We start from the raw sequence: 26,824 nt of genomic DNA, 5'->3' as shown, positions 1-26,824 counted from the left end.
GGTTGAAAACGGTCAAGAATTGGCCTCAAAATCAGTGAAAATGTGGTCCGTTGCTATCCAAGGTAAACAAAAAAAGCAGTCAGTTACTAAGCTAGGCCTGCGCGTCGCACGGGCGTATCTAATGCCAAGCCGCTCGCGTAGCGCAGCGGTACCGCGCGGGTAACGCAGCACTACGCCATGGCACGCGTAAACGACGCAGAGTCACGTAATGAATGATATTACGGGTGAACGACCGTAGCGTAATAAATACGGGAAACAGAATGTGTGTTAAAAGTACAAACAACATGAAGAGGTAGGCCTACTGTAAATAAAAAAGAAAACAAAATGAGGACAAACAGGCTGTACGAGTATGTGGGTTATACTTAGTCACAAAATGAAACCGGGAATAAAATAGGCTAAAGAAGGAAAGAAAGAAACTCTTCAGGAAATGTAAGGGGAAAAAAGCTATAATCTTACTATAAATAGGGGAATGTTGTATGTATCTATCTATCTATCTATCTATCTATGTATGTATCGTGTATAAAGGCTCCGTCAGTTTCGATCTAAATGTCGCCAAATTCATACGGGAGATCGAGGAATATACCGAAACGGTTATGCGAAAATTTGGTTGAAAACGGTCAAGAACTGGCTGCAAAAACAGTGAAAATATGGGTAAAAACGGTATTTTTGTTATAAAAATCGGTTATCAGCCTACGCGTCACTGCAGCTGGAAGGCAGCGCGTCGACGCTGCGTGCGTAATGCGCACTACGCCAATGCGCGCGTAAACGGCGACGCAGATCCACCAGTGGACGGACATGATAAAAGAAGGAAAAATAAAGGATGAAAAGGTACATGGACGGGTCCAGGGATTATGATAACGGGTAAACACGTCCGCAGACACGCTATGAGAGGACGTAATAAAAATACGAGAAAAAGATGTATGTTTTTAAACAACATGAAGCGGTACTATAAAGAAAAATGAGATTAAAATGAGGACAAAAAAGGTACGAGTAATAGGCCAACGGGTTAAAGTAACTAAATGAAATGGGAACGAAACAAAGAAGGAAGGGAACTAATCAGGAATTGTAAGAAAAAAATAAGCTAAAATAATAAGAACAGAATTAAATAAAAAACATGAAAACGGGAAATTAAAAAAAAGCTAAAAGGGAAATGTTATAAGAAAGAACAGATTTAGAAAATAATGGGAACGGGGTTAAATAAATAAATAACATGGAAACGGGAAATCACAAGCTAAGCAGAAGAAACTAATAAAGAAAATGTAAGAAGAGACAGATTTAGATAAATAAAATGTACCTTTTCAATGATTCTACCTGTTCTGTAATTCTTCCTGTTATAGTGAACGCTCCCGTTTACTCATGTACCTTTTTATCCTTTATTTCATTTCGCTCCCGTTTACTCATCTAGCGGGGACCCGCGCGAAGCGCGGGTATCCCGCTAGTCTTACTATAAATAGGGAAATGTTGTATCTATCTATCTATCTATGTATCTATGTATGCCTATAAAGGCTCCGTCAGTTTCTATCCAAATGTCACCAAATTCATACGGGAGATCGATGAATATACGGGAACGTGTTTAAACTTTATTTGGTTGAAAACGGTCAAGAATTGGCCTCAAAATCAGTGAAAATGTGGTCCGTTGCTATCCAAGGTAAACAAAAAAGGAGTCCGTTACTAAGCTATATTCCTGCGCGTCGCACGGGCGGATCTAATGCCAAGCCGCTCGCGTAGCGCAGCGATACCGCGCGGGTAACGCAGCACTACGCCATGGCACGCGTAAACGACGCAGAGTCACGTAATGAATGATATTACGGGTGAACGACCGTAGCGTAATAAATACGGGAAACAGAATGTGTGTTAAAAAGTACAAACAACATGAAGAGGTAGGCCTACTATAAATAAAAAAGAAAACAAAATGAGGACAAACAGGCTGTACGAGTATGTGGGTTATACTAAGTCACAAAATGAAACCGGGAATAAAATAGGCTAAAGAAGGAAAGAATGAAACTCTTCAGGAAATGTGTAAGGGAAAAAAAGCTATAATAAAATCAGGAAGTTTAAATAAAAAAGCTATTAAACTGAGGACAGAATTAAATAAATAACATGAAAACGGGAAATCACAAGCTATGCAGCAAATAAAATAGAAGCTAAAATGGAAATGTAAGAAAGGACAGATTTAGAAAATAACGGGAACGGGGTTGAATAAATAAAAAAACATGGTAACGGAAAATCGGAAGCTTAGCAGCAGAATTTTTTTTTAATGGAACAAAATTGGCCCATGTAGAAAAAACTAAAAAGAAAGAAAGAAGTTCGAATGGAAACGTAGGCTTAAAGATGGTCAGGTTCAGATAAATAAAATTTACCTTTTCAATGATTCTACCTGTTCAGTAATTCCTCCTGTTTTAGTGAACGCTCCCATTTACTCATCTAGCGGGGACCCGCGCGTAGCGCGGGTGTCCCGCTAGTAAATAAAAATCAGGAAGTTTAAATAAAAAAGCTATTAAACTGAGGACAGAATTAAATAAATAACATGAAAACGGGAAATCACAAGCTATGCAGCAAATAAAATAGAAGCTAAAATGGAAATGTAAGAAAGGACAGATTTAGAAAATAACGGGAACGGGGTTGAATAAATAAAAAACATGGTAACGGAAAATCGGAAGCTTAGCAGCAGAATTTTTTTTAAATGGAACAAAATTGGCCCATGTAGAAAAAACTAAAAAGAAAGAAAGAAGTTAAAATGGAAACGTAGGCTTAAAGAGGGTCAGGTTCAGATAAATATAATTTACCTTTGCAATGATTCTACCTGTTCAGTAATTCCTCCTGTTTTAGTGAACGCTCCCATTTACTCATCTAGCGGGGACCCGCGCGTAGCGCGGGTGTCCCGCTAGTCTTACTATAAATAGGGAAATGTTGTATGTATCTATCTATGTATGCTATAAAGGCTCTGTCAGTTTCGATCCAAATGTCGCCAAATTCATACGGGAGATCGATGAATATACGGGAACGTGTTTAAACTTTATTTGGTTGAAAACGGTCAAGAATTGGCCTCAAAATCAGTGAAAATGTGGTACGTTGCTATGCTGGGTAAACAAAAAAGGGAGTCAGTTGTAAAGCTAGCCCGTGCGCGTTTTACGGGCGTATCTAATGCCAAGTCGCTCGCGTAGCGCAGCGATAGCGCGCGGGTAACGCAGCACTACGCCATGTCGCGCGTAAACGACGCAGAGTCGCGCAATGAATGATAATACGGGTGAACGACCGACCGTAGGCGTAATAAATACGGGGAAAAGATGTGTGTTAAAAAGTACAAACAACATGAAGAGGTAGGCCTACTGTAATTAAAAAAGAAAACAAAATGAGGACAAACAGGTAGGCCTACGAGTATGTGGGTTAGCCTATAGTTAGTCACAGTAAGAAAATGAAAACGGGAATAAAATAGGCTAAAGAAGGAAAGAATAATAAAATCTAATAAAATTAGATGATTTAAATAAAAAAAGCTATTAAACTGAGGACAGAACTAAATAAATAACATAAAAACGGGAAATCACAAGCTAAGCAGCAAATAAAAAATGAAGTCAACAGGGAAATGTAAGAAAGGACAGATTTAGAAAATAATGGGAACGGGATTGAGTAAATAAAAAACATGGTAACGGAAATTTGCAAGCTTAGCAGCAAAATGTTTTTAAAAAATGGAACAAAATTGGCCCATGTAGAAGAAACTAAAAAGAAAGAAAGAAGCTAAAATGGAAACTTAGGCTTAACGAGGGTCAGACTCAGATAAATGAAATTTACCTTTTCAATGATTCTACCTGTTCAGTAATTCCTCCCGTTTTAGTGAACGCTCCCATTTACTCACCTAGCGGGGACCCGCGCGTAGCGCGGGTGTCCCGCTAGTTTTATTAAAAGGGCATTTCGTGGTCCACAGCCTCATCCCCACTTTTCTCAAAAAAAGTTGAGATTTTTATACCACTGGAAACCTCTGGCTACATAATGTTTATGTACCAAAATTATCTTGCTGATTAATTCGTTTAGCAAAACTATCTTCAAATTTGAATTTCGTTCTGGTATACCAGAACGAAATTACAACAGTGGCCTATGCATGGTATGGAGCAGTGTAATACACATTTATAATCATGCATAACTCGCAAACGCAAAATCGGATTCCACTGAAAATTTGGGAAGTAAGCTTTTTTCGTGTATATCTACTGAAAAATGTCATAAAAGAGGATGCTAGGATCACGAAATCCTCATTTAATTCGTTTAGCAAAAATATCGTCAAATTTGAATTTCGTTCTGGTACAACAGAACGAAATTACGAATTACAGTGGCCAATGGAGCAGTGTAATACATACACACTGTGATATTCATGCATAACAGCTCATAAGTCGCAAACGCAAAATCGGAAGCAACTGCAATTTTGTGAATAAGCTTTTTTCGTTGACATCTATACCCGGGCATCTATACTGAAAAATGTCATAAAAAGAGGATGCTAGGATCACGAAATCCTCCGAGGCTATTTCTAAATATAAACTAGTAGAAAGTTCATATTTGGTGTGGTTGTTTAATTTCTTTAAAAAAAGTTTTACAAGGAATTTGACAATTTATTTATGCGTATGAAAAGTATTTATTGAGGCGGATGTTCGGATTACAAAAATCACCTATGGTTTTTGTCTTATGACCTCTTGAAATAATGAATGGGTATACATGGTATAATTAAGATGCGTTTTGGGGAGCCGCCCATTTTCGCGAAAATAAACCCTTTTTGTATTGGATGGGAATTTGTTTGAAAAAATATGCGTCATGAAAAGTATTTATTGAGGCAGATGTTTAGAAGCTTTTAGATCACAAAAGCTGCGGTACGTACCTATATGGTTTTTGACCCCGGTTTTGACCTATGGGATCTCTTCATTATTGAAATTTATAAATGGGCATAGAATGAATGTTTTTAGTGATTTTGGTATTTTGGCCACATAAAAACCCTTTTTTATATATTTTTTGCAATTTATTGTGTTACAAAAGCTTATGGGCAAGCCCACACTGGCCAAAAGTATTGCAACCGGTGGCTGAAAAAAAGAACAATTCAGCAAACTTTCATTCATGCAATACCTCCTGTCAATTACACGTATATATACCTATTACCTACTAGATGGCAATTGAATTAAACATACACTTTAAGATTTATAAAGTTTACTTCGAAGTTCGAAGACTGTTAAATATCAAGAATACCAAGTCTTCAACATAATTTGCCATAATTAATAGGTCTATCGCGAATTTAAAAAAAAAAAATCAAAATTATTATTTAATATGAAGTGGGACTGGACATCCCTCGTATTCAGCTCGGTAGGCCTACATAATGCAGTTCAATAGGCATAATGTGCTTTCAAGAAGTAGAAGAAGAAAAAAACTATGCAAACGTTGCTATCCGAGCCCTAATAACAGGCCTACGACCTCAGGCTTTTTAGGTCCACTTTATGGCACTTTTTAAGGGTGGTGCAATAATTATGTGTACCCGGGGGGGGGGGTGAATTATAGGGGGGGCAAAGATTTTTGGCCGGCCAAAAGGGGGAGGCAAGCATTTTTTGGCAGGTCAAAAGGGGGGGTCAAGCGATTTTTGGCAGGTCGAAAGGGGGGGCAAGCAATTTTGGCACAGATATTTTGAGTACTGTTTCTATATTACGCCCTAAAAAGGCGTAGGAAAACATTAGGAACACATTCAAATATGCAAAATTTCCTGCTCGCTGCGCTCGCATTTAAGATAAGATAATGTTTTAAATTCGGGTTCCCCAAAATCTTGCATGTGTAAGGGGGGCAAAGATTTTTGGCACGTCAAAAGGGGGGGCAAAGGTTTTTGGCACGTCGAAAGGGGGGGCAGCGATTTTTTGGCACGGCCAAAGGGGGGGGGGGAGCGATTTTTGGCAGACCATTTTGAGAATTCACCCCCCCCGGGGTACACATAATTATTGCACCACCCCTAACTACCCCGAAAATAAATCCTGGCTACAGGACATGCTTCCATTTAATAATCTTTGAACTGTTCTTCCGGGTGAACCTTGACATTCACAGGTTGACATGCTTATCGCGTTCACGGATATATAATGTATACAAATAGGCCTAGATATAGGGCTACACACTAAAGAAAAGACACTGTGACTAAACTGCTTTAGCAACTGGAACTTCTGGAAGTACAGGAACCGTTACTTTTGGATATATAAAAATGGGTAAACTTCGCGTGTTTGAGATCGTATTTGACAATGACAATGATCTTTACCGAGCCGGGGATTGGGTGCAAGGGCACGTGAAAATCGAGTTGTCGGAAAAGAAGACAGAAATTCGAGGTGGGTGAAAATGTATCTGTAACTACTCCCAGATGCCCTATTCCAGAAAAATACACTACTAATTAATAAAATCATCCTGTTTTGCCAAATGAAACATTGCTATGTGTAGGCCTATACTGGCCCGGGGTGGTGATGGGGGAAAAAAAAAAAAAAAAGGGGGGAATCATTTTGGAGGTAGAATGAGGGCGTGGCAATTAATCGATTTTTGGCAAGCGATTTTTGGCACAGATGTTTTGGGCACTCTTTCTATGGTGTGGGGAAACGTTAGGAACACGTTCAAAAAAATTTCTTGCTCGCAATTTTAATACTATCATGCTACTATTCGGAAACCATGGCTTCTTTTTTGTGTATTCGATTCATTCTCTTGGCAAAAATATCGCCACTAAATGTGAATTTATGTTCTTTTTATATCCGCTTTTAAAGCCATTTATGTAGGCCTACAACAGGGAAGTGCCTACTGCCTAGTGGCACAACCGTAAATCTTAACTCTCTTCACGCGTGTGTCGACTGCAGACGACAAGTTTCAAATTTTTTTTTTTTAATTCAAAAATTTCAGAAATGTAAATTTTCATGACCATATTTGGAATCAACATGAAAAATGCATTAAAATGAGTACAAATACGCCTAGTATTGATCCAGTAGTTCTTAAGATAGCTCTTGATATTTTGAGAAAATATTTCAAAACTTGAACTTTTTCCATTGAAGCGCATGGCTAGCACGCAAAGCATTAAAATGAGTATTAACATTTTTTGGATTCAGCTAAATTCATCGTGTTTTAGGACTGGACAATCACTTCCCTGGGACAACAGAACAAGTTTGAATTATTAAAAAAAGCCTCAAAATATAATGACTTGAATTAAAGTCATATTATTAAGGGATCTAAAATGAGCGTTTATTGCGTTTCGACAGTATTTTTGTGGGACATGAGAGCACCTCAGACCTATCAATTGCATTCTGAATACGAAGCATGTCTTTCTGATATCAAATAATTTTCATTTTTGAAAATCACAATATAATACAAATTTTAATGACAAATTATAAAAATTTGATATTTTTCAAATTTTGATATAACAGTCCTCGAAGTAAATTATATAAATCTAATGATATATTCTTAAAGTGTATGTAGCAGGGAGGAAAAGCCGACGGTCAATTGGAAATTTTGACCTTTCATATTGAAGATATGGATTTTTTTCCCAAAAGATCTAATTTTTTTTTGGTGTTTTGGGAAAAAATCCATATCTTTAATACAAAAGGTCAAAATTTTCAATTGATCGTCGGCTTTTCATCCCACCTACATACACTTTAAGTATAAATCATCAGATTTATAAAGTTTACTTCGAGTACTGTTAAATATCAAAAATATCAATTTTAATCATTTGCCACAAAATCTGTATTACAATGCGAATTTCAAAAATCAAAATTATTTGATATCAGAAGGACATTCTTCGTATTCAGAATGCAATTCGATATGTCTGGTGTGCTCTATTGTCCCACAATAAATACTGTCCAAACGTTCATACCCCACCCCTTAAAGTCATATTAGTTATTACATGTAGGCCTATGTATTATGCCTTTTAAAGATCCCCATAGAACACCACAGTTAAAGCGGTTGGGATATTTAAGTGAGTTTTTTTTTTTTCATTTTGCCTCATTAGTTTGGCTTATAAGTTATATTTTATAGAACTTATTTGGCAAAGAATAGGCCCTAACCAATTAAAATTTGACCGAAATAGTACGGGTTTAAGAGAACTATATTATTAAAATTATGGAGCCTAAAACTCGCAAACGCAAAATCAGAATCAACTAAAAACTTTTTTCGTAGATATTATTATTGAAACATACCAAAATAAAGAGGAAGTCAGAATCATAAAATAACTTTATTTGTACATTGCACAATAATATCCAAGTGTTTGCATGGTAAAAAGACAATTTGTTCCTGCATTCACGTCTATAATGAGATTATGAGATGATGATTAATCATGCATGCATTATTTATTGTGTGCATGGGTGCATTTAATATGCGAACATTGGATTTGGGCCCGGAACTCGGAACGTTGCCTTTGTGTTGTTTGCCCTCGGTTTTTTTTCGGGGTTTTCGCGAGGTACCGGTAGTTTGTGTGTGTGGCCGCACCCGTCCATGAGTTAAAGGCCCAGGTGTAAAAATTAAAATTATTTATAAGTCATCGGTCCCGCGTGCAGAGAGCCATGATAGGTATGCCATACATGTATCTCGCAGCCGAAAAGAGTAGGGTGTTAACCCCTGACTGTTCCCAATCCGTCCTGGTGTTCAAATGGACCCTAATGGAAATAAGATTCAATAGAGGCTTTCTTGGGTTATCCAGGATTGTCAAAACCCGAACAAATCAAAAATAAATTGCTTATAAAAGTGAAGGATAAGTCATTCAAATTTTCATTTGGTATTTTCATTTGGTATTTTTTTAATTAAAAATTTGGCAACAGGAGAAGAAAACAGCAGTAGGCTATATGACGAAGTTGAAGTCCAATTCAAATACATGTAGCTAATTTATGTCAGTTAAATTACAGATTCGTGTAAATGCCTTATTTTGTCTTAAATACACACGGCTGAACCAATAGCAGGCTATATGTTAGCATAATAATTCATGAGTAGGGCCTGATTAGGTTTGCATAGCCTTTTCATTCAATCAGCCAGAGTTACTTGCTGAATGTGTCATTTAGTAATTACTTATGTTACGTGCCCCCCCCGACTGTATTTTACTCAAATATCCCAGCAGCTTGCAATGTCATAAGACTGATAGAAAATGACGTTTTGTCCATAGCTATACTGTCTTTAATGTGCAAATCTTGTTCAGAAAGGCTATGCTTTATGGTTGCATTTTACTACCAATAGTTTTTTATATTATAGTTTACCAAATTGTGACATGATTCTGGAACTCTAATGTAATGGTTGCCATGCCATGGATAATAATTGGATGTTGTCAAATGTTTCATAATGATAGGCCCTACCAGCAGATTAATGTATAAAAGCATTTTAAACACACGAATGAACCTGCATATACTAATTAATTATGTTTGTTGGAATGATCGTGTAATGCGTTATACCGTAAAACCCCGTCTACAAGGATATACCTAAGAAACGCCCTCAATAAAATTGGTTGCTTGTTGTATTTGGAGTTTGAGCAAATATATACTGGCACTGGGTGGCTATGCATTCCATCTAAGTATGTTGTAACACCAATCAATTGTATTGACATAATAACGACTGTTTCGTATATCAGGATCGTATAGCTCAATTGATAGAGCGTCAGACTTTGGAACTGAAGACATGCTGAAGAGAGCATGGTCCGGGCACCGGTTCCGTTTTTTCATTCTCGTTTAATTTTAACTTTTTGACATGTTCTTTTTATCTTTCTTCAAATCTACCTTTCTACTTTTAATTTTAGGTGCGTTTTTTTTTATTTTTTTTATTTTTTTTTTATAGTTTTTTTTAGTAATTTTGTGGTTTTATAGAAACTAGTAAAAGCATTTATTCTAAATAATAGCGAAACCCACGGTTAGACAGATGTGTTGTAACTACTTGTCTGTCCTCGTCTTTGCAATAAAAACCTATGTTGCACCTTTGTGCCATCCCAATTCTTGAGGTAGGGTGCGTTTTTGGCTTAAGCACGATTTTGTTTCTACTTGAAATGAAATCAAAATAAATATTGTTCTGTTGCCACAATTGCAGTTTTTCAATAAAAAAAAAATAGATGAGGAATAATAATTATTCCATATTTGAATCTATTGTCCCATCAAGAATAGAGTGTCTTCAAAAACTTCAATCAATTCATCTGACAAAGGAAACTATTCTGGTCATTCAATTTTGTTTCGCTTGCACCTGTTATATCACAGGCGTTGGTAGAGAAGGCACACTTCTCTTGTCTTCACCGAAGTAGTGATGTAAACACTAACATGATTAATTACCTATATAGCTAGCAATGGACATACACTATTTTTTGTTCCACTTGAACCCATACTATAGGCTATTCGCTGTCGATGTGACGTAATTAATCGGATTAACTACCATAGCAATTGATGAATACAATTTCGAATATATAGCCCTGCACTTCATCGTTCACGTGGCACCTATGCATTAAACCATAGTTGTCAAAGAAATGCTAATCACTCGCCATGTAAGATTAGTATTTATGAAAAGAGTGGTATTCAATCTATGTTTGGTGACATACGCGGGTGATTAGTGCAATCTGCTTGATGGTAGTTATTGCGATTATTACGTCACTTCGACAGCGAATTGTAGTATAGACGAATCCAACAAGCCAAGTGATGGTCAGAATTTATTCGGCCATTATACGCTGGTGAAGTTGCGTAATTAATCGGATTAATTACCATAGCAATAGGTGAAAACAATTTTGAATATACCGCGCTGCGCTACAAGCAGGTTACACTCATCACCTGTACTGTGTATGTCTGCAATCATAGATTGAATACAATACTGGTCTTTTCAAAGATCTTACAGGTGCAGCATGATATGGTTCAATGAAGAGGTACCGCCTGAACGTATCAGTGTATAACGCGGTATATTCAAAATTGTTTTCACCTATTGCTATGGTAGTTAATCCGATTATTACGTAACTTCGCCAGCGTATTGAATAAAACAGGAGGATGTGAGTTCATAAGGGCAATGTCGGGGATAGGTCACAATCGATGTGGAGAGATGAGAGGTCCGACCAACAGCCATAGCGATTCAACTAATTCCAGCGGACGGTCTGTGGCTAGTAAGGAATCGTCTTTGACCACATGCGCAGATCTGTCTCGTCAGGAAGATATTTAATATCCCGAATTTATAATAGGCCTATGCCTACCAGTTCCATCGTATAACCGATCTGCTAGAGAATATTTGTTACCATGTTTAATAAATTCGTATTTATCGTATAATAAAATGTAGCCAAATGTATATTATGTGTCACACGGTTTTCTGCTGAACCACTGGCAGGCTATGTTACCACATCTATGACAATGACAAAGGTGAATTTTGATGATTTTTACGATCGTCCGGATGAGCAAATCACTGAATGGGTCTTTAGTTCCCTCCTCTCCTTATCCTGCCAATATTATATGAATCAAAGAAAAATAAAGAAAAATAAAATTAAACAAGAAAAAAAGACAAAGAAAAGAAACAATAAAAGAAAAACAATAGAATAAATTAAACTAAATATGAAAAAAAAATGATCACGAAAGGAGTCTTTAGAAAATGCAAGAAAATATAAATGAAAAGTTTGAACAATATTTTGTTTATAAAAGTTTGTGTGACCGTGATGAGGCTCGAACTCACCATCTTCCGATCTAAAGAACCAAAGTCTTATGCCTTGCCAAGTGAGCTATGCTCGTGAGATGCGAAATAAAGATAAAATAATACATTGTATACCTGCTTGTGTCGGTAAATGATTTGCTCAAATTCCATAATGATATAATATTGTGGAGGGCGCTAGCATGAAATATGCTATCATCACAGTCGCTTCTATTCCTTATAGACGGGTTTCTACGGTAGTCCTGCATTACTGCCATAAACTGTCATTAGGCTACAATATCATGATATATTAAATTATTTGCAATTATTGGGAAAATGGCAAAGTTAGGCCTATAGGGTAAATTGGGGTAAATGGAACGCTTAAGCAATAAATCACTTTCTGTGGTCAGGAGGGTATCCATATCCCGGAGGGGGTTCTTCCTGGTTGAAGGTAGGCCTATACGGGGATGTGCCACGGTTTTGGGGTACCTTTTCAGCGATTTTGGTATATCGATGGGTGGGTTATCAGCGGAGACCAATGCGCCCAATTGGGCGCATTTTGGAAAAATTGCACTTAAAGCGCCCAATTATGGCAAATTTGGGTGCTTTTTGGGTGCCTTTTCTTGAAAATTGGTATACTGATGGGATCCATATATGATTTTTGTTTGTTTCAATAAGTAGATAATATGTTTTTACAACTTGTTTTAACAGATAAACTCCCATTTTATGGCTTTGTTTCTTGTATCGGTCCAAATACATGCATGGTCATGGTGTTCCAATTACTCAACAAATTGGGGTAAATGGAACAGTGGGATGGGTAATTGGAACAAGGGGCATTACTTGCAAGGAGCCTACATTCATAGCTATATTTACATTGAAAAGACATCAGAATATTTCTAAACAAAAGATTAACAAAAATAATTTTGTTTTCATGTTTTTTTATAAACATGGTAAAATACCACGTGAAAATACACTTTCTCTCGGTACATAACAGAAAAAAATGGTTTTCAGATTTTTAAAAAATCAATAGGAGGCCTAATCTACCATGAATTAGTTATTTGTAGTATATAATTTCATAATAATTAAACCAATTAGTAAAAAAAATATTAACATGTTATATATATTTGAAGTCAGTCAACCGTGTTCCATTTACCCCAAGTGGATCTGTGTGGGGTAAATGGAACACCAAACTAATTAATTAGCTAATTAGCATATTAATTTGCATAATTTCACCATTAAAATCTGCTATTTTATTGTTTAAAACATTTATGTTATTGTAGATAACAAACATATTGCCAATATTGTAAGACAACTCTCAGCGCAACATTCAAATATTTAGGAATCAATACCCTTAAATTAGTAATGTTCACTGAACCGTATAGCACCACTTCATGGTCAGTGACAACATTTGAGATTTTCTTCCACTCAAATACCGAGTAAACCCACGCTTGGGGTATGAAACGAAAGCAGAACGTATGGCGTTGGGGTAAATGGAACACTCGGTATGATGTTGCCCAATTTTTTTCTTGATTGAGGGAATTGTATTCTCAGCGTTCCATTTACCCCACCGTTCCATTTACCCCAATTTACCCTATTCTGTATAACTACTAAACGCATACTTTATTTCCATTTGCTGAATAATGAGACATTCCCGGAGACATCCGTAAAACATTTGCTTTTAAACAAAATAATATGCAGTGTACAATGGCTAAAATATAGAAGGGGTTGCAAATTGGTATTTTCAAGTATCACTCCTGACTATAAAAAACACAGATACAAGAACAAACTGCATTGCATTACTGTATTGCATTACTTTGTATTTATTTTCAAACAGTTAGGTCGTCGTTACAGACAGGCAGTGTTGCCGTCATATTGTCTGTTTTCATGCTATTGGCTGTTGCCGCATTAAATGACTGTCGGCCACCATCGTCTGGTTACAGACTAGTAAGGTGGTGTGCGCACAAACAGGCACACCCCGTTTACACAACCACTACACTCACTCCCACATCTAATGGATAGTTAAGGCTAGACTACACTGCAAAAACAGCAGAGCAACACTTAATAAACACTTTAACACTTCATAAACACTTGTTTGTACAGCCTGGGTATAGGGGTGTTAATTTATAAACACCAAAACACGTTTAGAAATATGAAGATGTTTATGTTTTTTAACACAAGATAGTGTTTAAAATATGTATAAGTGTTAAAGTGTTTATTAAGTGTTGCTCTGCTGTTTTTGCAGTGTAGGTATTGATGGTCGAAGCAGCAAAAAAATGATCGATTTTCATTATCTAAATCGAAATATTATTGAAAAATATCGCTTTGATGTTTTGCAAAAGTTGATTCTACAAATCATATATAGGCCTACGTTGAAAACTTGCTTGAGTTATGTTGAGTGACCTGTAAAGTGTGCTGAGGCTTGTGGATCAACGTCTAGGCGTTGTGCCTGTGCGTAGCGCACTTTAAATCACTGCGCTTTTTTTATTTATTGTTGTTAATGTACGTTTTACAAAAGTGTTGTTGTTTTCAACCCCTTTTACAACATAACTCAAGAATACCGTAACATGCGCGTATATTGGGGGCTTTGGGGGCGCCAGCCCCCCGCGGTAAAAGCAGGGGGCAGCAACAACGAAGGGGCGGCGGAAGAAGAAGGGGCGGCAAACGAAGCGGTGGCGGAAGAAGAAGGGGCGGCAAAAAGAATTAGTAAAGAAAAAAGGGCGGAAAATTTTGAAAAGTATATTCAAATTTTGAAAAAAAAGTGTACTATACATCAAAATGTGTTGCTTTTAGGGCGCTCTTGCTCTTCACTTTTTCAAACCACCGAAAAAAATTTGGGGTTAACCTTTTCGGGCTGTTGAGGAAGGGGCGGCAAAATTAAATTTTCTTCAGCCCCCGAGGTAGGGGCGGCCACGGTACGCCACTGCGTAACTTGTGATTATCTCCGCTTGGAGAGGGCACAATCGATTAAATGTGAATTTATTATTATTATCATTATTATTATTATTATTGTTATTATTATCTTTATTAAACTACTTTTTTCTCGTTGCAGGAATTGAAATAAAATACAAAGCTAAAGCCAAGACAAAATGGACAGAGGAAGAAACTCAGGGCGAAGGGGATGACGAAGAAAGGGTGGAAGTTGACTACTACCTAAAGGAAAAGTACTTTGAAGAAAAAATGCTGATTCTTGGAAAAAGTTAGTACTTGGACTACTTGGACTTGACTTTTCTTTTTTCTTTTTCTTTCTTTCTTTCTTTCTTTCTTTCTTTCTTTCTTTCTTTCTTTCTTTCTTTCTTTCTTTCTTTCTTTCTTTCTTTCTTTCTTTCTTTCTTTCTTTCTTTCTTTCTTTCTTTCTTCCTTTCTTCCTTCCTTCCTTCCTTTCTTTCTTTCTTTCTTTCTTTCTTTCTTTTCTTTTCTTTTCCCATTTTTCTTTTCTTCTTTTCTTTTCTTTTCTTTTCATTAATTTTCTTTCATTTTATTACTCTTTTTTTGTATACTTAAAATTTTATTACTATACTGCCAAATTTAAATTTGTGTACTGCAAAAGATTTTGTTATTGACTCATATGTCGGCAGATAAGATTGGAGATTCGAAACACATAAAAATAATTGTCAGATTTCTGAAATTGAATTCTTTGTGTTCATGGTCGTGGTATCTACAGTAAGAAACACGATTTATCAAAGTGTAAATTTGAGGGTCATTATTAAATCAATAGTTGCCTGTTTACAGTGCTGTGTAATTAAAAAAAATCAGAACTGGCTATTCCCGTTGAAATCCATACACCCTTATGGAAGACATGGCCTTAATTTTCCACACAGGGAGTTTGAATTTCAAATGGGGTTTACATACACACCTCTGTATAGTAGATTTAAGGTCATGACGTTCATAGTGGGTGAATGGATTTCAACTGGAATATGCCCTTGGAGGCCCACCACATCATCAAAATATTTGATGCAGGCCCTACATAAATAAAATAGGTCTATTCAACATGATCTGATCCCGGATCTGATGTATGAAATACTTGGGATTCGGTATATCCAGAAAATGAAATGAATTTTCTGTTATGAGCCAGGAACCCTATTTGCATAACATTGGTGAATGTTACGTAAGAGATTAGGGAACATGGAGATGTCCATTGTCTCCTCGAAGAACGGTGTTCCCCTATTCTTAATATTTGTTATGTTAATTAAAAGGGGAGGGGCAAATACGGGGGAGGGTGGTATAGAAAATATTTTATTTACGTTTGAGGGTACCGAATTAGTAAATAACTCACGTTTTATAGCTTTCGATGCCATCTCGTTCCTACCATGCCTACGCTACGTTGTGGTGTGCGTTTGATCAATAGAGAGATTGCGATGTTCCTTCCATACGTTTTCCCTTTGCCCCCTCTCCTGGCTACGCATACGCCACACTCTGCCCCCCTGCCCCCCGCTGGCTACGCTACTGACAATCAGCCTATACCGTTAAAACTCGATAGTTAGCAAATATTATGATACTATCGAGCGCTTTTAAAACATGCAAACACGAAGTGCCCATCCACAAAAGTGTAAAGGGTTTTGAGCAAATCATCGATACACATAGTTACATAAGTAAACCTGCAAATTTGTGTCTCAACCCATTAGCTCAGTTGGTAAAGCGCCGGACTTTTGTACAATTTCATGTTAGCACATATGCTTACTATCGAGTTTTTACGGTATAAACAATCCTACAAATGTAACTCTTCAAACTTGGTTTTTGGGATTGGAATAAAATAATTATGAAAGTTTTCTTATTGTATCAGAATAATCATTACCTCGTTGTCGTTTCTCTCTTTTTTTAAAGATAAAAAAGACAAAAGTGGAGCAAAGGTTCATTTGGATGCTGGTGAGCACATTTTTCCATTCCAGTTTCAACTTCCCGCCAAACCTCTACCACACGCATTTGAAGGTAGATTTGGCCGCATACGATACAAGGTTCGCGCCAAGATTGACAGGCCCGGCAAACATGATCACACCGTCGAAAAGATGTTCAGCGTAGTTGGAGTGCCTATTGATCTCAATAACAAGCCAGAAGCATCTGTAAGTTTAATTGTTATAACCTATTGTAAACATGACCTACAATAATAAGCCCAATCGGCATTTTGGGACACTTTGTCCTTTGACCTATCGGGAAAATTCAGAAAAATTGGGGTTTTGTGAGTACAAAATATAATTTAAAACGTGATACTAGAATAAAAACAAACTAAAAAATTTGGTTATTGAATAAATTAACTATTTTATTATTTATAATGATAACATTATTACAATAATAAATTAATTATTAATGATTACAGCAATTTTCCCGATATGTCAGAGGTCAAAGTCCCCCCACCCCCAAAAAACCCCCGGAAGTTACAATGGCGATTGGGCTTATTGTTTCGTCGTCTACTGATAGTCTATCAAATCAATTCTTTGAAGTAGCGTAGCCAGCACCTTTTCAGAAGGGGAGGGGTCAAGGTAACTTTTAAGGGGGTTAACTTTGATAGATATGGTAAAAAATTGGTTAAAATGTACAAAAAAGGGCTAAAATTCTTACATATCGGGGCGGCCAGCATTCCACACGGTGGGCATGAGGGGAAAAACGTCTCACGGGGGGGGGGGGGCAGCTGCCCCCTTTGCCCCCTCTCCTGGCTACGCCATATTAGAAATAGTGTACGAAACTGGGTTCTTAATCGACCTACACGGAATAATTAAGAAAAAGCCGTCAAACTGTGCCAAAATATCTCCTGTTTGGAATAAAACGTTCGTAAAATCATTCAATGCCGCATTTTATCGCACAATGCCGCATCTTCTTAAACACTTAACAATTTTCTTTCTTCAAAAATTGAGCCGTTTTTCGTGCAATCATGTTGAAAGCGTTCCCCAAAAAACTACTGTCTATCTATATCGCCAATTTGCAGTAGCGCCCTGGAAGCGTATTACCGTAAAATCTCGTCTACAAGCATATATAGTATTTTTGATGAAAGCTAAATTAATACGATGCGTACGTAAACATGTCAATACAATAGATTGGTCTTACAATAATACTTGTATATGCTTGGATCTGTCCTTTATTTGCTCAAACCTGCATTAATTTAGCTTTCATCAGAAGCACTCTGTATGCTTGTAGACGGGGTTTTACGGTATGTAAAAAGAGTTCACATCCCATGCATGTCCCTAGTACTAAATGTAATATGTATACATAGTCATAATGTATTTATACTGCGCCAATAAAGTATCCTTACACTTGGAAAAATAATCACAATTCTAATCCTGCACATTATGACACCACATCGAATGCAATGTGACCTCAAGAAGTAAAGTTACAAGCAATTGAATAGACGAAGGTCCAGTTTTAAAAGTGACAAACTGGCCTATACAAGGCGCAAAAAGATTCCAACAAGCAAAACAAAGAGACAACACAATTTCTTCAATGAAGCGTTATTTAAAGCAGTTTTTATTTCAGATTTTGCTTCTCTGTACTTTTCATAACTTTCATTTTATTTGTCAGTTCTTTTGTTTCAGTTTTCTTTTGTTCCTTTGTTTTAAATTAAATCCAAACGAATAAATTAGCCATTCCTGCTCTCAAACCAGATGTCTAGTCTGTGGAGTTTTGAATAGGCCAGTTTGTCACTTTAAAACTGGACCTTCGTCTAATCAAATGCTTGTAACTTTGCTTCTTGAAGTCACATTGGATTCAATGTGGTGTAATAATGTGCAGGATTAGGTAGTGCATCTATTAAAAAAAGAAATTTACCCCAATATTGTTCAGTTTTGAAATTGTGATTATTTTTCCAAGTGTAAGGATACTTTATTGGCGCAGTATATATGTCTTCCTTGCAAAGAAATGTGAAGTTCACAAGCTACGCCAGGATTATTTATTTACTCTGTCTTTTCCTCTCTCCTGTCTCTCTATAAGATGCCTTCAAAATCTGAAGATGAAAAAACCGTTTGTTGTTTGTGCTGTGCCACAGGACCAATCAGAGCAGAAGCACAGACCAACAAAAGTGGTTATGTACCAGGAGAGACCATTTGGGTGACAGGAATGGTAGAAAATAACAGCACTCGTGAAATTAGTAGCATTACGGCGAAATTAATCCAGGTATAAACTACCCAGCAAACATAAAAACGTTTTAAAAACGTTTTAAATAAGTTATACTTTGGCTTTTGATTTAGGTAAAAACGTTTTAATAACATTAAAATATCGGGTTATATAAAGGTCATGATAACGTTTTAAAACGTTTTGTATGAACACACACTACAACAATATTTTTAAATGTTTTCAAAAAATGTTATTGTAAAATATTTTTGCAAACATTTTTACCAAATATTGTGTCAATACTAAAATAACATTATGTTAAAATATTTGAACCCAGCAAATACATAAATGTTCTTAAAATGTTTTTTTCAAAACATTTTAATAACATTTAAATGTCGGGTTATATAAAGGTCATGAAAACGTTTTTAAAATGTTATTGAAAATATTTTGGCCAAACATTTTTCGCAAAATATTTTTTCAACCCCAAAATAACATTCTGTTTAGAATGTTTTGTATCAAGTTTTCAAGAATGTTTTTGGAATGTTTTCAAAACGTTTTTATACCCTTTATATAACCCGACATTTAAACGTTTTCTGTAAATCATTTTTGTTTCCTGAGCAGTAGATTATCAAAAAATGTTTTTTAAGGTTATGAAAACGTTTTATACTCTTAATATACCCTTTATATAACCCCACATTTAAAAAATTTCTGACAACATTCTATAACCTTTTGCGAATCATGTCGAAAACGTTTTGTGTTTGCTGGGATATAGCAGCTTTTAGTTCGTCCTAACCCTAATCCTAATAGTAACAGTGTTATAGTAACATCACTGTTAAAAATAAATGATAAGGGGGTACGAGAATTTGGTGTACAAGTGCAAGGCCAATATTACATATTCAAGGTAGTACGAATCAGGGGATACTCAACTTTAGATATGACGGGCAGCCGAATCTAAAACAGGGGTAGGGGTCACTGGGTATGACTTCACAAAAAGGGGGTCATTGAGTATAAGCTGGTTTCAACAACAAAAAAGAGGGGGGGGGGTATTGACTTGCATATAGCCGTCACCTGTATGTAGAGTGCCCTTCCCGGATGCGACTCCGGACAACAACCCCTTTTGGTGTAGGCATTATATCATGCACTGAATTCATACTCCATCACTGAACGATGAGCGATTGGTATTTGACCAATAAGGTAGCGCACTTCTCCTAAAGCAACAAAAAGCGCTCTACTTCATTGGCTAAAAACAATCGCTATCGCTTAGCCCGGGCGCTTAGCGAAGTTGCAAATTCAGCTTTACAGCTTTGAAATATCCATCATACCGATTCATAATTCAATCATAGCGTAAAATTCGTCATGTTTTCCTTGTCATAGAAATTGGAGTTCAAAGCGGAGCGAGAGGGACATGGCAGCTTACACCACAAAGTTCTGTACATAACGTTGGGAGAGGCACGGGGAGAAGGATGTGGAGAAAATGAAACGGCTTCTTTCGAACAAAAATCCATTCCGGTGCCATCTTGTCCTCCGTCAGACTTAGAAGGTTGTGGCATCATGGACATTGAATACTATGTTGAGGTAATGAGAGGGTGAGTGAGTGTGTAGGGGTGTGTGTTGGAGGGGTGTGATATGGGTATTCTGCGGAGGACACACCCATTATTCCGAGGACATTTTTAACTGATAACACTGTAACTGGTAACACATCGACTTTGCGATTTTTTCTAAGTTTCGTGAATGCCGATACATGTTAATTTTGTAGGGACGAGGGGATGGGGGAGAGGGATGTGGGGTGCGTGTGCGTGGGGCTGTTTTTGGTTTTGGATGTGTGTATGTATCACAGTGTATTGAAAGACATTGAAAAGTAGCCTATATTAAACAATGTTTTTTTATCAGACAGAACTATGCTTATGTGAAAAATGGCAAAAAAGAAGAAGTTTTGGATGTGTGTATGTATCACAGTGTATTGAGAGACATTGAAAAGTAGCCTATATTAAACAATGTTTTTTATCAGACAGAACTATGCTTATGTGAAAAATGGCAAAAAAGAAGAAGTTTTGGATGTGTGTATGTATCACAGTGTATTGAGAGACATTGAAAAGTAGCCTATATTAAACAATGTTTTTTTATCAGACAGAACTATGCTTATGTGAAAAATGGCAAAAAAGAAGAAGTTTTGGATGTGTGTATGTATCACAGTGTATTGAGAGACATTGAAAAGTAGCCTATATTAAACAATGTTTTTTTATCAGACAGAACTATGCTTATGTGAAAAATGGCAAAAAAAGAAGAAGAGATAAAGCAACGGGCAAGCAACAGAACAAGCTTTATCGTATGCCTGAATTGGTTACATTTCACAGAAAATGGAAAATCTTACTCCAAGGTCAAGCTCAATATCCAGTCCGTCTTAGACGGTTTGTTATTGGCAGGGGCGTAGCAAGCGGGTGGTCATGGTGGACGATGTCCAATGGCTCCGAGGGCTCAAGGGCCCCGAGCAAAAGCGAAAATGAAATAAGGGGGAAAAGAGAAAGGGACATGACTGATAAAGGAAATATTAAATATGTTAAAAGGTCCCGCACTGCTTTGTCCATGGGCCCCGAGGCTCTTGCAACGCTCCTTTTTATTGGTCAATAACTTCATTATCACGATTATATTATTTAGTCTTATTTTAATCATTTCATTATATCAATGATATTTTGTATTTGAAGTTCGAAGCTGATGTGAGTGGGACACCGTTCGATTTAGAGCTCAAGTTACCCATCACTATTGGAACAGTTCCTCTCTTCAGTGCATACTCTGCTGCCTTTCCTCCAGGAGATGTCGTTACTCAACAACCAACTGGTATGTATTAGTACTATTAACGTATCGTTACTTGCTCTCAGTTCATAAGCGTGCATATGCACCGCTTATTAAATAGTCATCTACATAATGAGGGTATGGAAATCATTATGCGTAATCAATGGGATGCTCTATTTTGTGTGTCCCTTCACGTTGCAGCTCACATGGCATCAGGCCGTATCTTATTAGTGTAAAATAACAGTCAGAGATAAAGAAACCAGTTCGCGTCTGACGTCACCTATCAGTCAAACTCATATACGGTTTTTTACGATTTCTCGTGAATATTGCCATTTTTGAATGCACCGATAAAATAACGTGCCCTGTGGTTAGGTTTTCAACTTCAAACATACAAAACAGTCTCCAAATTTAGGTCTCAGTAATAGAAATCTTTCATTTATGAATGTACCAATCTAGATTGACAGGATCGTCAGGTCAGACGCGAACTAATCTATCTTTATCTCTGACTATTATCATATCACTGCGCGTAGAGAATGGAAGTGGAATAATCGTCCTGAGATCGTCAGAAGTGTAGCTACTTCAGGGTCTTGAAAACGCACATTTTTTTTATTTAACTGGCAATTGTTGTTTGCATCATTGGTGTTAAATTTTGTTTCAGTGTATAAAAAAAAGTCTTATTCAGAACAGGGCATACTACAATACTAAAAAACTCTTTGGGAATAATTTTCCTGTCTTTGTTTTTTTTAACAGCACCACATCTTCCTCCGGCAGCATATGAAGTAGCCATGGGTGGACCTCAAGAAATTCCAAGCAAGAGTGGTTACGATTATACCTTTGGAAAAATGATGTATGCGCCAAAATATCCATACTACACGTTTCCTAATGCTGGTGGTGATCTTGCCTATCCTCCTGCAGCGGATTCTGCCTATCCTCCGCCTGCCAATCCAGCCTATCCTCCGCCTGCCAATCCAGCCTATCCTCCGCCTGCCAATCCAGCATATCCTCCTCCAGCTCAGTGAAAACCAGCGGTCGGATGGGCGGATGCGGAATAGAAAATTAAAAACAGAACAACTCGGTTGTGGGAGTTGGGATAGACAAAGGAGCACCCAATATAAATTTCATTATCTAAATTAATATATTATTGTAAAATAATACTTTGATGTTCATGTTCATATTATTATTATTGTTAAAGTGATGTTGTTTCATCCCTTTTACAACATAACTCAAGAACCACAGGACCTACAAAAGTATATCTGTGATATTTGAATTCTTCTACACGCTCGGTATGAATTGAGCAATGCAATTTTTGCCAAAGCTCACTACCATTCGAAAGATGCTGTGAACTACTAGTGGTGATCTTGCATATCCTCCTGCCAATCTTGCATATCCTCCTGCCAATCCTGCATATCCTCCCGGGCCCCAGCTGAGTGAAAATCAGCGAAGTGGTCGGATGGGCGGATGCGGAATAGAAAATCGGTTGTGGGAGTTGGGATAGGCGAAGGATCGGGGCACCCAATATAAATTAAGGCGATCGTTTTAAGTGAAGGATTTTAATATAATCATCATAGTTTGTGAAATTTATTTCAGAAGGCATGGGTTTATAGGCTGAGCAATGTAAAATCTAATAATGCAAAATCAGCAGTTTTGCACTTGGAAAATATATTGTGTACAAAAAGGTAATGAATTAACATTTTACAGTTATCTTATGAAGGTACGATTTTTTTTTTGAAAACACAGTGACTCCCAGTACTCTAACGGTATGCAATAGATAGGAATTATGTCCTTACGCAATATCAAAAACTACCAATTTCATAAAATGTACCATAAGCTTTCGTTTTTTATTTTATAAAATGTACCATAAGCTTTCGTTTTTTATTTTATATTTGATATATTTTTTTCGACATGTTGTTTAACAAAAGGAAGTCTAATCAAATTCAATGATGCTTATTGTATGTAAAATTACAACGAGACACAGGCTTCACAAGTCCACGGTGACCATGAACATGATGAATAAACACGAAGTCGTCGGTCTGTTGTTTGGAATACCTCATATAAATGTCAAATGATGTAATAAAGGATTGTTAAATCAAATTTATTACTTACGATTTCTATATAAATATGACAAACCTGAAAATAATGAGAAATAGTAATTCACAAATGCGTTTCCATGGCGACCTATGTCAACATTGATTTGCTAGTAAGAGATAAACACGGAGGCGTTGGTAGGTTATTTGCAATCCTAAACAATGACACAAAAAGTAATAAAGGATATCCAAATTGAATTTTTTAACAACATATTCTGTACAAATATTATAACCCAATGAAGATGGGATAGAAATTCAATAAAGCGATTCTAATGCTACTTGACAGGTGGCTTTTTCACAAGATTGAAGCGAGTGTAACGATTTTACTCCTTCATGTAACTGAGTAGTTTTGACAATTGACGCTAGAGGTTAAAGAACGATAAAAATATTGTGATATTAGTTGAACTTGGAACATAGTGGCAGCAATATTAATTTGAACAAGCTAACAGAAGGAGAGGAACCCGGGAGAGCATCAATCTACTACAGTAAACAAACTTTCACCATGTCGAATGGATCGAGCATCTCTATCTCGGACCAGTCTGATCACTCAGTCCTGAACACTAGCAATTTAGTAATTAAGCTCAGTGTCGTCATATGGACGATATGCCTTTCTCTCATAACTGTCCTAGCCAATCTTGGTACAATCATAGCATTCTGGAAGGTCAAAGGTTTACGAGAGAAATCATCGAATCTTCTGATATTGAGTCTTGCTTTTGTTGACCTGTTCAAAGGATTGATAATGATTCCATATCATCTGTCTTTTGGTATATTTGGAGGACGCTGGATCTTTGGAGAACTTGGCTGCAAGTTTTACGACGCCATGGCTTACGCATCTGTGACCAACGGCCTCCTGATTCTCTGTACCATCAGCCTGGATCGCCTCCTCCTCGTCAAACTTCAGTATCCAAAATACATTAAGTTTCAGTCAAAACCACGGATTTTGTTGGCAATATCTATATGTTGGATTCTATCTTTAGCAGCTGCTGTGATAGATATAGGATTCTGGGAATATGCTAAATCTACTAGCGTAATTGCTGCGCACATCAACTTTGACTTGGTCTGCCTGTCGCCGACAAGGTGGATTCCGGAAGTATCCCTTATATTTTTGTTTACATTTTTATTTACTCCTGTGTTTCTTGTTGCTGTCTTTAGTCTAGCATTTCTGCATGCATTACACCTGAGACTTCAGAAGATCAAGAGAGTCGGACCTGAAGATGAGAGCACTGTGGCTAGTACAACAGGTCCAATGACATCAGAAAAACGATTGCAACGGAGCAGGAATCGATACTTAAAACCTGCCATGACTTTAGGTGCTTTAGTAACCGCTATGTGTGTTTCTACATTGCCTTACTTTTCATACGTGGTAGTTATTGGTTTAATTTGTCCAACTTGCCTGAAACCAATAATCGTCTATTATCTGGTGCTTCTGTTGTATTGTACGTCATTATTTGATGCGCTAATGTATGGAATTACAGAAAGTAAGCTACGTAAATTTTATATCTCTTGTTTCAAAAGACTCACAGAACGCCGGTAATCATCATATGTAATTATACAAACAAGATGTTCCTGAAAAAAATTGGTGTCAGTTCAATAGGACACGGTTATTATTATTATTATTCAATAAAGTGCGTGAGATAAGAAGCAGCCTTTTTATGGAAATGCATGTATTGCAGAATTTGTATTGGGCTGGTTTGCATCATACTGCAGTTACTGTCCGTTTTCCTATACACAATACACAGTGCTCTCACCATTGACGCGTAACCTCTACAAATAGTGTATGTTAGAAGTATAGGCAATTGCCTAGTTAACGTCGCTGTGTGCAAAATAACCGGCCAATATGTAAAGTATTCTTCTGAAATTCTAGAAAATATAGTTTTGTAACATGTCCTAAATTATTAGCTAATCTAGATGTTAGAAAATATTCGCACTTTGGTGTTTTAGTGTATGTTATAGGTAATAGGACATTGCCTAGTTAACGTCGCTGTGTGAAAAATAACCGGCCAATATTTAAAGTATTCTTCTGAAATTCTAGAAAATATAGTTTTGTAACATGTCCTAAATTTTTAGCCAATTTAGGTGTTTGGAAATATTCGCACTTTTGTGTTTTAGGAAGGATGTAAACGACAGATAACACCAAAAAATATGAAGAAATTATTTTACGGTCCACAGCCATTATGTTTCTCATTTTCAAGAATTCTGATTAACAATATGCACACTATTGTCTCATTTCGTGAACAAAGGCCCACACAGTATTTTTACCTTGCGATTGCTTTATAATCGTTCACCCAACTGAAACTATAATACCAGCTCATTGCTCATTGCACAGGTAAAACAGAAACATGTGTAGTGTGGATTTAACCAGAGAAGATCTGATGTAACATAGTTGAGCTGTTTTCAATGAGTGTTATCTTGGTTTAATAGCTTTTAATGGGGTTTAAGTCCTGCAAAGGTCGTGGTGAATTCAACTGTAGACATGACTGCATCATGTTAATTTCTTTTAATTTAATTTCTTATTTAACCTTACGGGTTTTCAACTGAAATGTTTATACTTTGTCTTATACTTTATCTGAAAATACTATTTCTTATTTAATATTGTTAACTGTTATTTTTCATGTATTTAGGTTAATTCATATCAAGATATGGCAGCTTACTGTTACTTTATTGAAGTGACAATCTGCTGCCATGTGAAATGTTGAATTAATCAATCAAGGGATCACAGATTTTCAGGCCTCTTCTTGGCCTTTTCTGTGATTCCTTCACTCTCACTTGTATTATGATTTTGTATGTATTCTAGCTTTTTGCTATTTGATGAGTGAAATAATAAATGAATGAATGAATGAATGAAACAGCTATTTTGGGGCCAGGGAGTATGTAAATTAAATGGAACAGCCAATGGCCAATGGGTATGTAATTTAACTGGAACAGCCTAATTGATATCGATATCAATATTGACGTCACAGATTCGATTTGTCACATGATAGTCAAACCTGTATTAGAAGGATAGATTAGCACATTCATCAAATTGTAGATTTAACCGATAAATTGAACTAACTGTAAGTAAAGTTCTTGTTACTGAATAGATTCATCAGGTTTGAAGATAAATAATTAAATATTTTAATGAGAACAAAACCAAAATATACTCACTAGTTTGACGGTTTCGCTTTTCATGGTCGAAAAGCATCATCAGAATATTGATTGATGATCACTTCTTCCGGTTGGACGAATCCCGACCACAGAGGGTGTAGAATTGTCACTCAGTAGAGGATCATATTTAGAAAGTGGGCTCCGTCGTCCCTTTTTCATGACGTTGGCAACCA

At 36.7% G+C, this 26,824-nt stretch overlaps 1 protein-coding gene across 1 annotated transcript; it reads left to right on the top strand.

Moving 5' to 3' along the window:
- Positions 1–6,147: 6,147 nt before the first annotated feature.
- On the top strand, positions 6,148–23,514 carry LOC140171892 (arrestin domain-containing protein 3-like). Its single transcript, XM_072195236.1, has 7 exons — positions 6,148–6,332; positions 14,648–14,794; positions 16,420–16,655; positions 18,514–18,696; positions 20,008–20,208; positions 21,336–21,468; positions 22,174–23,514. Exons 1-7 carry the CDS (start codon positions 6,212–6,214, stop codon positions 22,440–22,442), a joined length of 1,290 nt encoding a protein of 429 aa, XP_072051337.1. The 5' UTR covers positions 6,148–6,211; the 3' UTR covers positions 22,443–23,514.
- Positions 23,515–26,824: the final 3,310 nt, after the last annotated feature.

The sequence above is a fragment of the Amphiura filiformis genome, chromosome 15 (genome assembly GCF_039555335.1).
Source record: "Amphiura filiformis chromosome 15, Afil_fr2py, whole genome shotgun sequence".
Lineage (NCBI taxonomy): Eukaryota > Metazoa > Echinodermata > Ophiuroidea > Amphilepidida > Amphiuridae > Amphiura > Amphiura filiformis.
This window is presented reverse-complemented; position numbering and strand designations above follow the sequence as displayed.

Bases quoted from the DNA above. Each gene is read 5' to 3' on its own strand.
- LOC140171892 (XM_072195236.1), top strand. From the start codon at position 6,212: ATGGGTAAACTTCGCGTGTTTGAGATCGTATTTGACAATGACAATGAT. The intron at 18,697-20,007 runs GTATAAACTACC...TCCTTGTCATAG, and splicing joins TTACGGCGAAATTAATCCAG to AAATTGGAGTTCAAAGCGGA. The intron at 20,209-21,335 runs GTAATGAGAGGG...TTGTATTTGAAG, and splicing joins ACATTGAATACTATGTTGAG to TTCGAAGCTGATGTGAGTGG.